The 12,414-nt window shown below is 44.0% G+C and overlaps 1 protein-coding gene across 1 annotated transcript in view; it reads left to right on the top strand.

The window, feature by feature from the left end:
- Positions 1–3,243, top strand: part of LOC133554160 (XK-related protein 7-like) — a 62,161-nt gene extending 58,918 nt beyond the window's left edge. The window contains exons 3-4 of the mRNA XM_061902595.1: positions 375–594; positions 870–3,243. Coding sequence (XP_061758579.1) covers positions 375–594; positions 870–1,674 — 1,025 coding nt within the window. The 3' untranslated portion in view covers positions 1,675–3,243. The remainder of the gene's footprint in view (positions 1–374; positions 595–869) is intronic.
- Positions 3,244–12,414: the final 9,171 nt, after the last annotated feature.

Raw genomic sequence — 12,414 nt, 5'->3', positions numbered from 1 at the left:
TTACTTCTAAAGCCCTCCATAGCTCCAAAAGTTCCGAAATGTGTCCAAGGAGTACAGGGGTGGGCCCAATTTGGGTACATTTGGGACCTCACCGAACCCTGGAAGTTTTAAATGGTTGAAAACGTCATGCCCGTACAAGGCGTTGTAAAATAAGGACAGAGTATTAAAAGCCTACCCCTAACCTTGATTTCATTCTTAAACCACTAACTCAGAGTCAGCAGAACCAATCTTCATAACTCCTACACATACACCGACATATTCTTAAACCCCAACCATATTCCGCTAAACCCTATCTCAACCATAACCTGTCATCTTGACCGTTGGATAATACATTCTTGCATAAGTTGTTAGGTCCGTGTGGTGTCTCGGCGCAGGTCTGTCGGCCTCAGCCTCTCTGGTGTCGCTGGCCTGGATGATCGCGTCCTACCAGAAGGTTCTGAGGGACTCGCGTGATGACAAGCTGCCCATGTCCTACAAGGCCGTCATTGCCCAGATCCTGTGGCACCTGTTCACCATAGGGGCCAGGACCGTGGCCTTCGCCCTCTTCGCCTCAGTCTTCCAGCTCTACTTTGGAATCTTCATCGTCAGTCATTGGTAAGACACATCCTGTCAGAGGCACAACAATATGTCCTGATCCGATGTCGAGGTTCTCTAATAAGCACGCAAGTTTATAGTCTTTTCTTGTATTTCAGTCAATTCATTTACAAAAGGTAAGCATGATAGGAACTAGCAGCTGCACAACAGCTAAGCACACAATAGCGCACAAGCTAAAAAAACGTTTTAAGTGTCTATAAGTGAACAATATTGCAGTCTAAAACTCCACATTTGCCAATATAAACAAGAATCCAATGATATTTCGGTCTTTCAAGGTGTATAATGACCTTCTGGATCATCCAAGGCGAGACAGACTTCTGCATGTCCAAGTGGGAGGAAATCATCTATAACATGGTGGTGGGTATCATCTACATCTTCTGCTGGTTCAACGTCAAGGAAGGGCCTAGCCGCCTCCGCATGACCGTCTACTACGCCGTGACACTGGCCGAGAACGTGGCGCTGACGGCCGCCTGGTACACGTACCGTGGCCCGCATACCTCCGACTCCTATGCCCTGGTGGTGGTGTGCCTCGTGGCCTGCAGCTTCGCCCTGGGGACGTTCTTCATGCTGGTTTACTACTGCTGGCTGCACCCAGACGGGCCAGTCCTGGGCACAAACTGGGCAGGGTGTGTAGATGAGGGCATGGTAGGCGCAGGCGGGATGGCGGGTGTCATCGATGCCTGCCTCACCCCATCTCAAGGCTCGCAAACGGATATGGTGATCACCAGTCCTCCCAGGACTCTCCCCAGGACTAAAGACACGGGGGACATGGTTCCAGGGGAACAGGAAAGGGACAGGGAGAGGGATCGGGACAGTTGTCTGCCAGTCTTTCAGGTGCGTCCGTCTCCTTCATCCTCTCCGGCATTCCTTCACAGGACCTCCTCCTCACAAGAAGGACCTGTGATCCGGATTGACCTTCCGAGGAAGCGATATCCGGCCTGGGATGCCCATTTCATCGACCGGCGTCTCCGCAAGACCATTCTCCTTCTGGAGACCACGTCGGCGGTCAGTCCCAGAATACAGTACAGGAGTAGCATGATGGGCAGTAAGGAGGTGCTTGAGTACGAGACTACGGTTTAAGATTTTCAGTTTGGAAACAAAGTCTGGGATCAAGGCTCTCAGCCTTAGACCGTGTGCACTCCCTACGCCAGGAGACAGGGAACAGTTTTTTCCACCAAAAGATGGCCGTCAAACTCGATTGTATAATGTGAAGCGCAATCTGTGGCCGGGATCGACCCGTCTCGAGATGAAAGGGCATCACTGAGCCGTCCAGGGAGTCGGATAATCTTGGTCGGATTGAAATGTTGGTCGGTGAGAAACTTAATCTCCCCATCGTGGGACCTACAAGACTGTCAGGAAGAGATTAACGAGGTGCTTCATGAACATGAGCCTGGGAACCGTGGAGACCACCCTTGAAGCGAAAGACTCTTAAGGCCGTTTTGACGGGACATGCAATTATTGTGGCGCTGACTGAAACAATAGCCTCTTTCACACGGTACATTGTTCGCCTTTGCCTTTTACACGCGACATAACATCCGCCAATCAGAAAATTAATAGGACGAACCCCCGGGACAGCAAGGGTTGCTTACACCACAAAAGAGCGGGAGAAGATTCCCTCACAAACAGGCGTCGTCCCGCTCTTAGAGGCCAAATATCCGAGGTAGGACTTCATTTGTGCCATTCATTCCGTGTTAGCGTGGTTCATACAGAGCAGCCACCTGGAAAGAAGGTGTAAAATTGCCGGATTTAACAAGCAGCGTCAAAGATTCTAGAGTTCGAGTTTTGGTGAAAATTGGGCTTCGGTCTTGGTATCCTATTTACCCAAATATAAGACGACCACTCTTTCTCGAAATACCATTTAAATCAAGCGGTAGATTGTAGTAATATGAGCTTTTATATCGGCTGCTGGGCAGTTATTGATGACTTTGTTGATCAGCAGTACAGTGGAATCTTGATTTACAAACTTAACAGGTTCTTGAACAGGGTCGGTAAATAGAAATATTTGTATATTTGAGCTACTTTCTCCAACAATGCAAACATGAATCATGTGTTCCACCCATTTTTTAGTTTACCAGCTCTTCTGCAGCACGGAAGTACAATTGGCGTTCCGTCTTCTAAGTCGTCCGTAAGATTCTTCATTCATCACTCCAATTAAAACATTTGTTTTGTTTTACAATATAACTAAAACAATTCTTACTTACTCAACCGTCCCATGTGTGATGTCCGTAGGAGTCTTTTCATGCATGTTTTTGTTACGTGCTATCGAAATTTAATGAAGCTAGCGCGGTTCGCATTAGCTAATATGCTAACACCTTTACGTCACCGTGGAGTTCTTGAGTCTGTTTAGCTGATTGGAGAGCCAGCTTGAGCAGCTAGTGGCTCCATGACCACGAATTGTGTTTTGTTTGATCAGAGGTTTGTACATTTTGAACATATCAAACTACCGTATTTCCTTGAATTGCCGCCGGGTATGTAGTAAGCGCCTGCCTAGAATTACTGCCGGGTCAAACTCGTTTCGCAAATCATTATTTTTTATTAGCGCTTGTCTAGAATTTCCACCGGGTCAAACTCGTCACGTCACAAGTGACACTTCCCCTGTCATCATTTTCAAAATGGAGGGGGCTGATTTCAATCATTTGAATCGCCAGCGCCCCCGAAAGGGAATAAGCGGTAAAAAATGGATGGATGGATGAAATCGCATAAAAGGGAAGAATATTAAGAGCTTTTCAGTAGGATTTAAGGTCCAAGCTATTGAATATGCTAAAAAGAACCGTAAGCAGCTATGTTTTATTAATATACCGTAGCTGCGTGTGTCAAATATGAGTCATTAAATGACTCCCGCCTCCTGGTGGTAGAGGGCGCCAGTGATCCTTCTTGCGACTACTCGGCTGCAGAAGAAGTGACAACAAGCAGCAAGCGTTTTTTTTTTCCTCTCGCTTGCACTTTTAACATGGAGGATGACATATCTAAAAAAAAACAGTTTTCTAAACTGGACTTTCAATCGAAGCAGGAGGTAATAAAGGAAGATCTCCATCGAGACAAAGAGACTTTTATAACTGAAGAAAGATAAGGAAGACTTCTATAAACAAGTTATCGATGCTTTTGATCAGAAGGAGCTGCGCATGGACTTCATTTATAAGTAAAGGTAAGACCATAAAAACGTTTTATTTATTAAATGTGCTTTTCATGGTGATATCCTTACATCACACTCAAATTTATAAGCGCATGCCTATATTTACCGCATGCCTTTGGTAAGCGCCGGAGTGAGAAGAGGTTTTAAATTAATTATTTCAAGGAAATACGGTAATATAACAAGGAGCTGATGGATCCACTTTGTATGCAATAACAAAGCCAAAAACAACAAAAGCAAGCTGAACTAGCCCTGTGGTGCACTTAACAATTTGACCACACAAAACTCCTAAACTTTTAAAACCAAGTCGCTGCAACATTTAGGAATAAAAAATAAATCTACTTCACCTTTTTTTGTTCAACTTCTTGGTTTGCAGCAGACGGGTGACAGTGTTGACAACGCTGCGGACACTTCCTGACTGTTCCCAACCACACATGGCTCGTCCATTACTTTCTTCGGACTCACATCCAGCTTGCAAAACTAGAAAAATGCTGTAAAAAAAAAAAAAAAAAAATGAAAAGGCTTGAAAACATTTCAAAAAGCACACATGGTAGCACTTAGCACTGAAGCTAACGAAAGCACTGCAGCGCTCACTGGATGAGACAAGGGTTGTACACCAATCAATCAATCGATCAAAAACCTAAGCTTATTTGGATTCGGTATGCCATCCATCATCCATCCATCATCTTCCGCTTATCCGAGGTCGGGTCGCGGGGGCAAATGCCTAAGCAGGGAAACCCAGACTTCCCTCTTCCCAGCCACTTCGTCTAGCTCTTCCCGGGGGATCCCGAGGCGTTCCCAGGCCAGCCGGGAGACATAGTCTTCCCAACGTGTCCTGGGTCTTCCCCGTGGCCTCCTACCGGTTGGACGTGCCCTAAACACCTCCCTAGGGAGGCGTTCGGGTGGCATCCTGGCCAGATGCCCGAACCACCTCATCTGGCTCCTCTCGATGTGGAGGAGCAGCGGCTTTACTTTGAGTTCCTCCCGGATGGCAGAGCTTCTCACCCTATCTCTAAGGGAGAGACCCAAACTCATTTGGGCCGCTTGTACCCGTGATCTTATCCTTTCGGTCATGACCCAAAGCTCATGACCATAGGTGAGGATGGGAACGTAGATCGACCGGTAAATTGAGAGCTTTGCCTTCCGGCTCAGCTCCTTCTTCACCACAACGGATCGATACGACGTCCGCATTACTGAAGACGCCGCACCGATCCGCCTGTCGATCTCACGATCCACTCTTCCCTCACTCGTGAACAAGACTCCTAGGTACTTGAACTCCTCCACTTGGGGCAGGGTCTCCTCCCCAACCCGGAGATGGCATTCCACCCTTTTCCGGGCGAGAACCATGGACTTTGGAGGGGCTGATTCTCATTCCGGTCGCTTCGAACCGATCCAGCGATTCGGTATGTGTTTGGTAAATTGAGAAGTTAGTAGAATGGTAAAAGGAGGTTCCACTGTACTCTAATTATAGCAAACACCTTCTCCTGGTGTGTCATCGACGGGAATGAAAAGCTCTGACTTAATTCTCTGGCGCCACCTGCGAGTTGGCATGTAGAAATCTTTACGCCCTGAATATTATTTGGACTTTTTCCAGGGACAAAAACAGCATCCGATATTCTTGTCACTAGGATCATGTCGTGTGAAAAATGAGGACATCTGAAACTTGTCGGAAATACGTTACTTGACGGTAGCGATTTTTGCTACTTCTGTGTGTGTTGACGATAAAGTCCATTTTTTTATTGGAACATTTAAAAAAAGAGCTGATCATGACAACTGATGTTCAGTTGTTGATCTTGTTTCTTTACCACACTTCTCAGTCTCATCTGTAGGTTTAACATGGAGTTGCAAGATTTAGAGCAGGGGTGCCCATTACGTCGATCGCGAGCTACCAGTCGACCGCGGGGGGTGTGTCAGTCCATCTCCAGCCAGGCTTTTAAAAAAAATAGACCTAAAAATGAGTGATCGTCAATCTTCACCAAGACGTCACTTAAATGACATTCACGGTACCGGAGGGTCTTGTGAGATGACGCTGGCTGCTGCAAGATCATTATTATGAAAATATGACCGAGAGGAAGGCGAGAAACACTTTTTATTTCAACAGACTCTCGCGCCGTACCTTCCGTCAAAACTCTAAAGGCCGACTGCACATTTCCTATCTTCACAATAAAAGCCCTGCTTCATGCTGCCTGCGCTAACAAAATAAGAGTCTCGGAAAACTGGCGTGCACAAGCGATCCCTCAGAAAGCTGGCGTGCACATCACTTGTGCACGCCAGCTTTCCCAGACTCTTATTTTGTTAGCGCAGGCAGCATGAAGCAGGGCTTTTATTGTGAAGATAGGAAATGTGCAGTCGGCCTTTAGAGTTTTGACGGAAGGGACGGCGCGAAAGTCTGTTGGAATAAAAAGTGTTTCTCGCCTTCCTCTCTGTCATTTTTTCATAATAATGAACTGGCAGCAGCCAGCGTCATCTCACAAGACCCTCGGGTGCCGTGAATGTCAATCAAGCAAGCTACGGAATTTGCCGCCAATGTTTTTCTTGTAAAGTGTATGGAAGCTGGATGGATTAGATGCCAAAAACCAACCACTTTCATGTGGTATTGTACAGAAAGGACAACTTTTTTTCTCCTCCATTTGAAAATGTGGGCGTTATCATCATTACTGTCTGATTCCAATCAATGCAAGTCATCAGAATCAGGTAATACAGCAACTTATATTCTTGTCTTTGTGAAAGAAAGACATCTATATGTGTTACACATGCTTGTATTATCATTAAACACAATTAACTAGTTTACAAAAATGTCTCTTTCATAAATAAATAAATATAAATGATATATATAAATGAGGTAGATCCCCTCGAGTTGGTCGATTGAAAAGTAGCTTGCCTGCAGAAAAAGTGTGGGCACCCCTGATTTAGACGTTAGGAGGCAGTAGTGTCAAGTTTACGGCGGAGCTGGGCAAATATTTTGACTTGGGGGCCACATGTGTCTGGGGGGCCAATGTGTATGAATGATGTATACCAGGAGTGTCCAAAGTGCGGCCCGGGGGCCATTTTTCAACGGCCCCACGGCACATTTTAAAAATATGATTGAACATTTTTTAAAACGTAAAAAGTGATATAAAAGAGCAAACCGATGAAATGTAACAAGAAAATGTTGCAATGTTTACTCTAAAACAGTGGTTCTCAACCTTTTTTCAGTGATGTACCCCCTGTGAACATTTTTTTAAATCAAGTACCCCCTAACCTAATCTGAGCAAATCATTTTTGGTTGAAATACAGAGATAAAGAAGTAAAATACAGCACTATGTCATCAGTTTTTGATTTATCAAATTGTATAACAGTGCAAAATATTGCTCATTTGTAGTGGTCTTTCTTGAACTATTTGGAAAAAAGATATAAAAAAAACTAAAAACTTGTTGAAAAATAAACAAGTGATTCAATTATAAACAAGCAGCGTTGGTCGGGTCCGCCTTTGGCCGCTGCCGCCGTGTCCCGAGTCCCGATCTTAGTCAGACCTACATAGAAGTTTTTTTTTCATCACTCTACGACATTCCTAACAGAATTTACAAGCAGTTTTGTCTTTTTTTTTCCTAGGGGGCGCTAAAGTAAAATTTTCATTTTTGGGGTTTGGTTTTTTATTGGATGGCAATTTTCACCAGTCCTGATGTGTGTGTAAAATTTGGTGAGTTTTGAAGCATGTTAAGGGGGTCAAATTACAGATTGGCGTTTCTGGATGTTGTTGATAAATGGCTTTTGCTTGGCATAGTAGAGCTTTAACTTGCACTTTGAAGCATTTTATTGGGGTCAAATTACAGTTTAAAGAGGCAAAAATGACATTTTTTAGGAAACTTTGCGTAGGGGTTTTTTGAAGGCGCGTAAAATCCAAACCGGAGCAATAATCAAAACTAGAGCGCAATTTTGAGTTTTTATTTTTTTTAATTTTTTATTAGATCGCAATTTCTTTCAGTCCTGATGTGTCTGCCGAGTTTGGTGAGTTTTGAAGTATTTTAAGGGGGTCAAATTACAGCTCAAAGAGGCAAAAATAGCATTTTTGGGGAAAATTTTGCTTTGAATGAGTTTTAGCAAAATTTCTGTTGATTTTAGGTATAGACGTTTCTAATGGGGAATCTAGGTCTAAGTCAGACGTACATAGAGGGTTTTGTTCCATGTCTTTACGACATTCCTAACGGAAGTTACAAGCAGTCGGGTTTTTTTTTTCCTAGGGGGCGCTAGCGCACAATTTAGATTTTTGGGGTTTGGTTGCTTAGTATGTTGTGGTGTCACGGTAGACTGATGTGTGTGCCAAATTTGGTGAGTTTTGAAGCATGTTAAGGGAGTCAAATTGGGGTGCGACTAAACATTTCTTCACAAAAAAAATACATCTTTAACATCAATATTTATGGAACATGTCCACATAAAAATCTAGATGTCAAAACTAAATATTGCATTGTTGTATTTTTTTCACAGTTTATGAACTTACATTCATATTTTATTGAAGTATTATTCAATAAATATATTTATAAATGATTTATGAATTGTTGCTATTTTTAGAATATTTTTAAAAAATATTTCACGTACCCCTTGGCATACCTTCAAGTACCCCCAGGGGTACGCGTACCCCCATTTGAGAACCACTGCTCTAATAACAAAAAGCCGCCATGCAGGCTGTTTCTTTCTTTAAAAAATAATAATGAATCAAAATCAATGTCATTATGAACTATCGACCTATTCGAGGCTCCAATTACATCATGTTGAATTTTCCACTTTGAGATATTTTTGGGGGGAAAATGTTTCATATTTTGTGTTTGCCATATAAAAAACTGAGCTGTTTTTTTTTTTTTTTAAAGAAGGGCCTAAAATGAACAAACAAAAAACATAAACAACAATAAAACTTATAATTGACGGATGGATCTGAAGTTGATCTCTGAGATTATTGTGTTAAAAGTAAACAATAAAAAAAATGTATAATTTATTTTTTAACACTTTAAAGGGGAACATTGTCACAATTTCAAAAGGGCTAAAAACAATAAAAATCAGTTCCTAGTGGCTTGTTTTATTTTTCTAAGCTTTTTTCAAAATTTCACACCTCCCGGAATATCCCTAAAAAAAAGCTTTAAAGTTCTTGATTTTCGCTACTTGCGATGCGACTGTCCATTTTCCCTGTGACGTCATACAGGGCTGCCAATACAAACAAACATGGCGGTTAGCACAGCAAGATATAGCGACATTAGCTCGGATTCAGACTCGGATTTCAGCGGCTTAAGCGATTCAACAAATTAGGCATGTATTGAAACAGATGGTCGGAGTATGGAGGCAGATAGCGAAAACAAAATTGAAGAAGAAACTGAAGCCATTGACGCTATTCGGCAGTAGCGTGGGTGTACCTAATGAAGTGGCCCGTAGCATGGCTGCCTTATTAGCATCGCCGGTAAAATGTGCGGACCAAACGATCAGGACTTTCGCATCTTGTGACAGTGGCGCAACTTAAATCCGTCGATTGGTAAGTGTTTGTTTCGCATTAAATGTGGGTATCTAGTTTCAAATGTACATACAGCTAGCGTAAATAGCATGTTAGCATCGATTAGCGGCAGATTTCTTGCCAGTGGTGCAACTTGAATCCCTCCCTGTTAGTGTTGTTACACCCTCCGACAAAAACACCCACGAGGCATGATGTCTCCAAGGTTCCAAAAAAATAGTCGAAAAAACGGAAAATAACAGAGCTGAGACGCGGTGTTTGTAATGTTTTGAAAATGAAAATGGCGGGTGTGTTACCTCGGTGACGTCACGTTCTGACGTCATCGCTACAAGACCGATAAACAGAAAGCCGTTTAACTTAAAACCGTCGATTGGTAAGTGTTTGTTTCGCATTAAATGTGGGTATCTAGTTTCAAATGTACATACAGCTAGCGTGAATAGCATGTTAGCGTTGATTAGCGGCAGATTTCTTGCCAGTGTTGCAACTTGAATCCCTCCCTGTTAGTGTTGTTACACCCTCCGACAAAAACATCCACGAGGCATGATGTCTCCAAGGTTCCAAAAAAATAGTCGAAAAAACGGAAAATAACAGAGCTGAGACCCGGTGTTAGTAATGTTTTGAAAATGAAAATGGCGGGTGTGTTACCTCGGTGACGTCACGTTCTGACGTCATCGCTACAAGACCGATAAACAGAAAGCCGTTTAACTTAAATCCGTTGATTGGTAAGTGTTTGTTTCGCATTAAATGTGGGAATCTAGTTTCAAATGTACATACAGCTAGCGTGAATAGCATGTTAGCGTCGATTAGCGGCAGATTTCTTGCCAGTGGTGCAACTTGAATCCCTCCCTGTTAGTGTTGTTACACCCTCCAATAAGGCATGATGTCTCCAAGGTTCCAAAAAAATAGTCGAAAAAACGGAAAATAACAGAGCTGAGACCCGGTGTTTGTAATGTTTTGAAAATGAAAATGGCGGGTGTGTTACCTCGGTGACGTCACGTTCTGACGTCATCGCTACAAGACCGATAAACAGAAAGCCGTTTAACTTAAATAAGTGTTTGTTTCGCATTAAATGTGGGTATCTAGTTTCAAAAAGTAATAATGAATTAAAATCAATGGTGTTATTAGTGTTGTGTCACACACACACTCTGTGCTGCCCTCTGCTGGTGGAGCACGCAGAAGCACCTCTGGAGACACCAGACCACGCCCACTCTCCGCCTGCAGCTTGCGGCAATCAACGACTGACACACCTGGCATGGATGACGGACGGCAGAATAAGAACGGTCGACGCGGGGAACGTAATCTACCACCCTGCTCGTATCACCACTGCTGTTTCCCTCCTGGACCTTTTTTGCCTTCCTGGATCCTCGACCTAACTTTGGACTTTCGGACCCCCGCTCGGACCTTGGACTTCCCCTGGCTTCTTCCCGACTCGGATTTGGACGCTGAACATCCAACACGCACCTCGACAAACCTCACGGTATTTACATGCGGTAATTCCACACGTAGTCATCCATGCAGACACATAGTAGCATACACACTCCACGTATTCATCAAGTATTTGATAAACCTATTGAACTTGACACCCCGTTGCCGTGCCGTCTCCTTCCCCAGTAGCAACTTAACAGTACGTTCCCACCAAGATGGAACCGGACGGCACCCCTAATTCTTCGGCCGGACCTCGGGCCCAGACTTCCCCAGTTACCGACCTGTCCACCATCCAATCAATCAATCAATCAATCAATGTTTATTTATATAGCCCCAAATCACAAATGTCTCAAAGGACTGCACAAATCATTACGACTACAACATCCTCGGAAGAACCCACAAAAGGGCAAGGAAAACTCACACCCAGTGGGCAGAGAGAATTCACATCCAGTGGGACGCCAGTGACAATGCTGACTATGAGAAACCTTGGAGAGGACCTCAGATGTGGGCACCCCCCCCTCTCTAGGGGACCGAAAGCAATGGATGTCGAGCGGGTCTAACATGATACTGTGAAAGTTCAATCCATAGTGGCTCCAACACAGCCGCGAGAGTTCAGTTCAAGCGGATCCAAGACAGCAGCGGGAGTCCCGTCCACAGGAAACCATCTCAAGCGGATCAGCAGCGTAGAGATGTCCCCAACCGATACAGGCGAGCGGTCCATCCTGGGTCTCGACTCTGGACAGCCAAACTGTCCTGCATCAACATCAGGATCGTTTTTCCACACCGGAAGACAAGTTGGACGTTGCATTTTCCAGTCTTTTGGACAACTTGAGCAGGGTAGTAGATTACGTTCCCACGTGGAAGAGTCATCCATGCCAGGTGTGTCAGTCGTTGATTGCCGCAAGCTGCAGGCGGAGAGTGGGCGTGGTCTGCCTAATGAGCGTCGGGGCGTGTCTGGTGTCTCCAGAGGTGCTTCTAAGTGCTCCACCAGCAGAGGGCAGCACAGAGTGTCTGTCCATCCATCCATTTTCCTACCGCTTATTCCCTTTTTGGGGTCGTGGGGGGCGCTGGCGCCTATCTCAGCTACAATCGGACGGAAGGCGGGGTACACCCTGGACAAGTCGCCACCTCATCGCAGGGCCAACACAGATAGACGGACAACATTCACACACTAGGGCCAATTTAGTGTTGCCAATCAACCTATCCCCAGGTGCATGTCTTTGGAAGTGGGAGGAAGCCGGAGGACCCGGAGGGAACCCACGCATTCACGGGGAGAACATGCAAACTCCACACAGAAAGATCCCGAGCCTGGATTTGAACCCAGGACTGCAGGACGCACTAACCCCTCTGCCACCGTGACGCCCCAGAGTGTGTGTGACACAACAATTAGTTATTTACTTTTTTAAGGCTCCAATTATTATATAATCTCAAATATTCCACTTAAAAAATATATCGGGTGATAATATTGCATATTTTGTTTTTGTTTTTTTCATCAAAAAACAGGGTTTTCTTTGACAAAAAGAGCATACAATTTAAATCTTTAAAATCATTATATTGACAGACGGACCTAATGTTGATCTGGAGATTTAAAACTTGAATAATAATAATACTGAATAATGACACATTTTTAATATTTTTTTGGGACCAAAACCCTTTGGGGATCAAACCTGAGTGGAGGCCTAAATGTATATTGGTTGTGCATTTATTGTATTGTTTTTTAAAATTTAAAAAAAAAAAATGTCAAAATGGCCCCCGCTTGCTTTGATTTTTCAGTCCGCGGCTCTAAAGTGGA

This window comes from Nerophis ophidion, linkage group LG06 (genome assembly GCF_033978795.1).
Source record: "Nerophis ophidion isolate RoL-2023_Sa linkage group LG06, RoL_Noph_v1.0, whole genome shotgun sequence".
NCBI classification, from domain to species: domain Eukaryota; kingdom Metazoa; phylum Chordata; class Actinopteri; order Syngnathiformes; family Syngnathidae; genus Nerophis; species Nerophis ophidion.
Note: the sequence above shows the minus strand (reverse complement) of the source record. Positions and strands in the feature narration are given on the sequence as shown.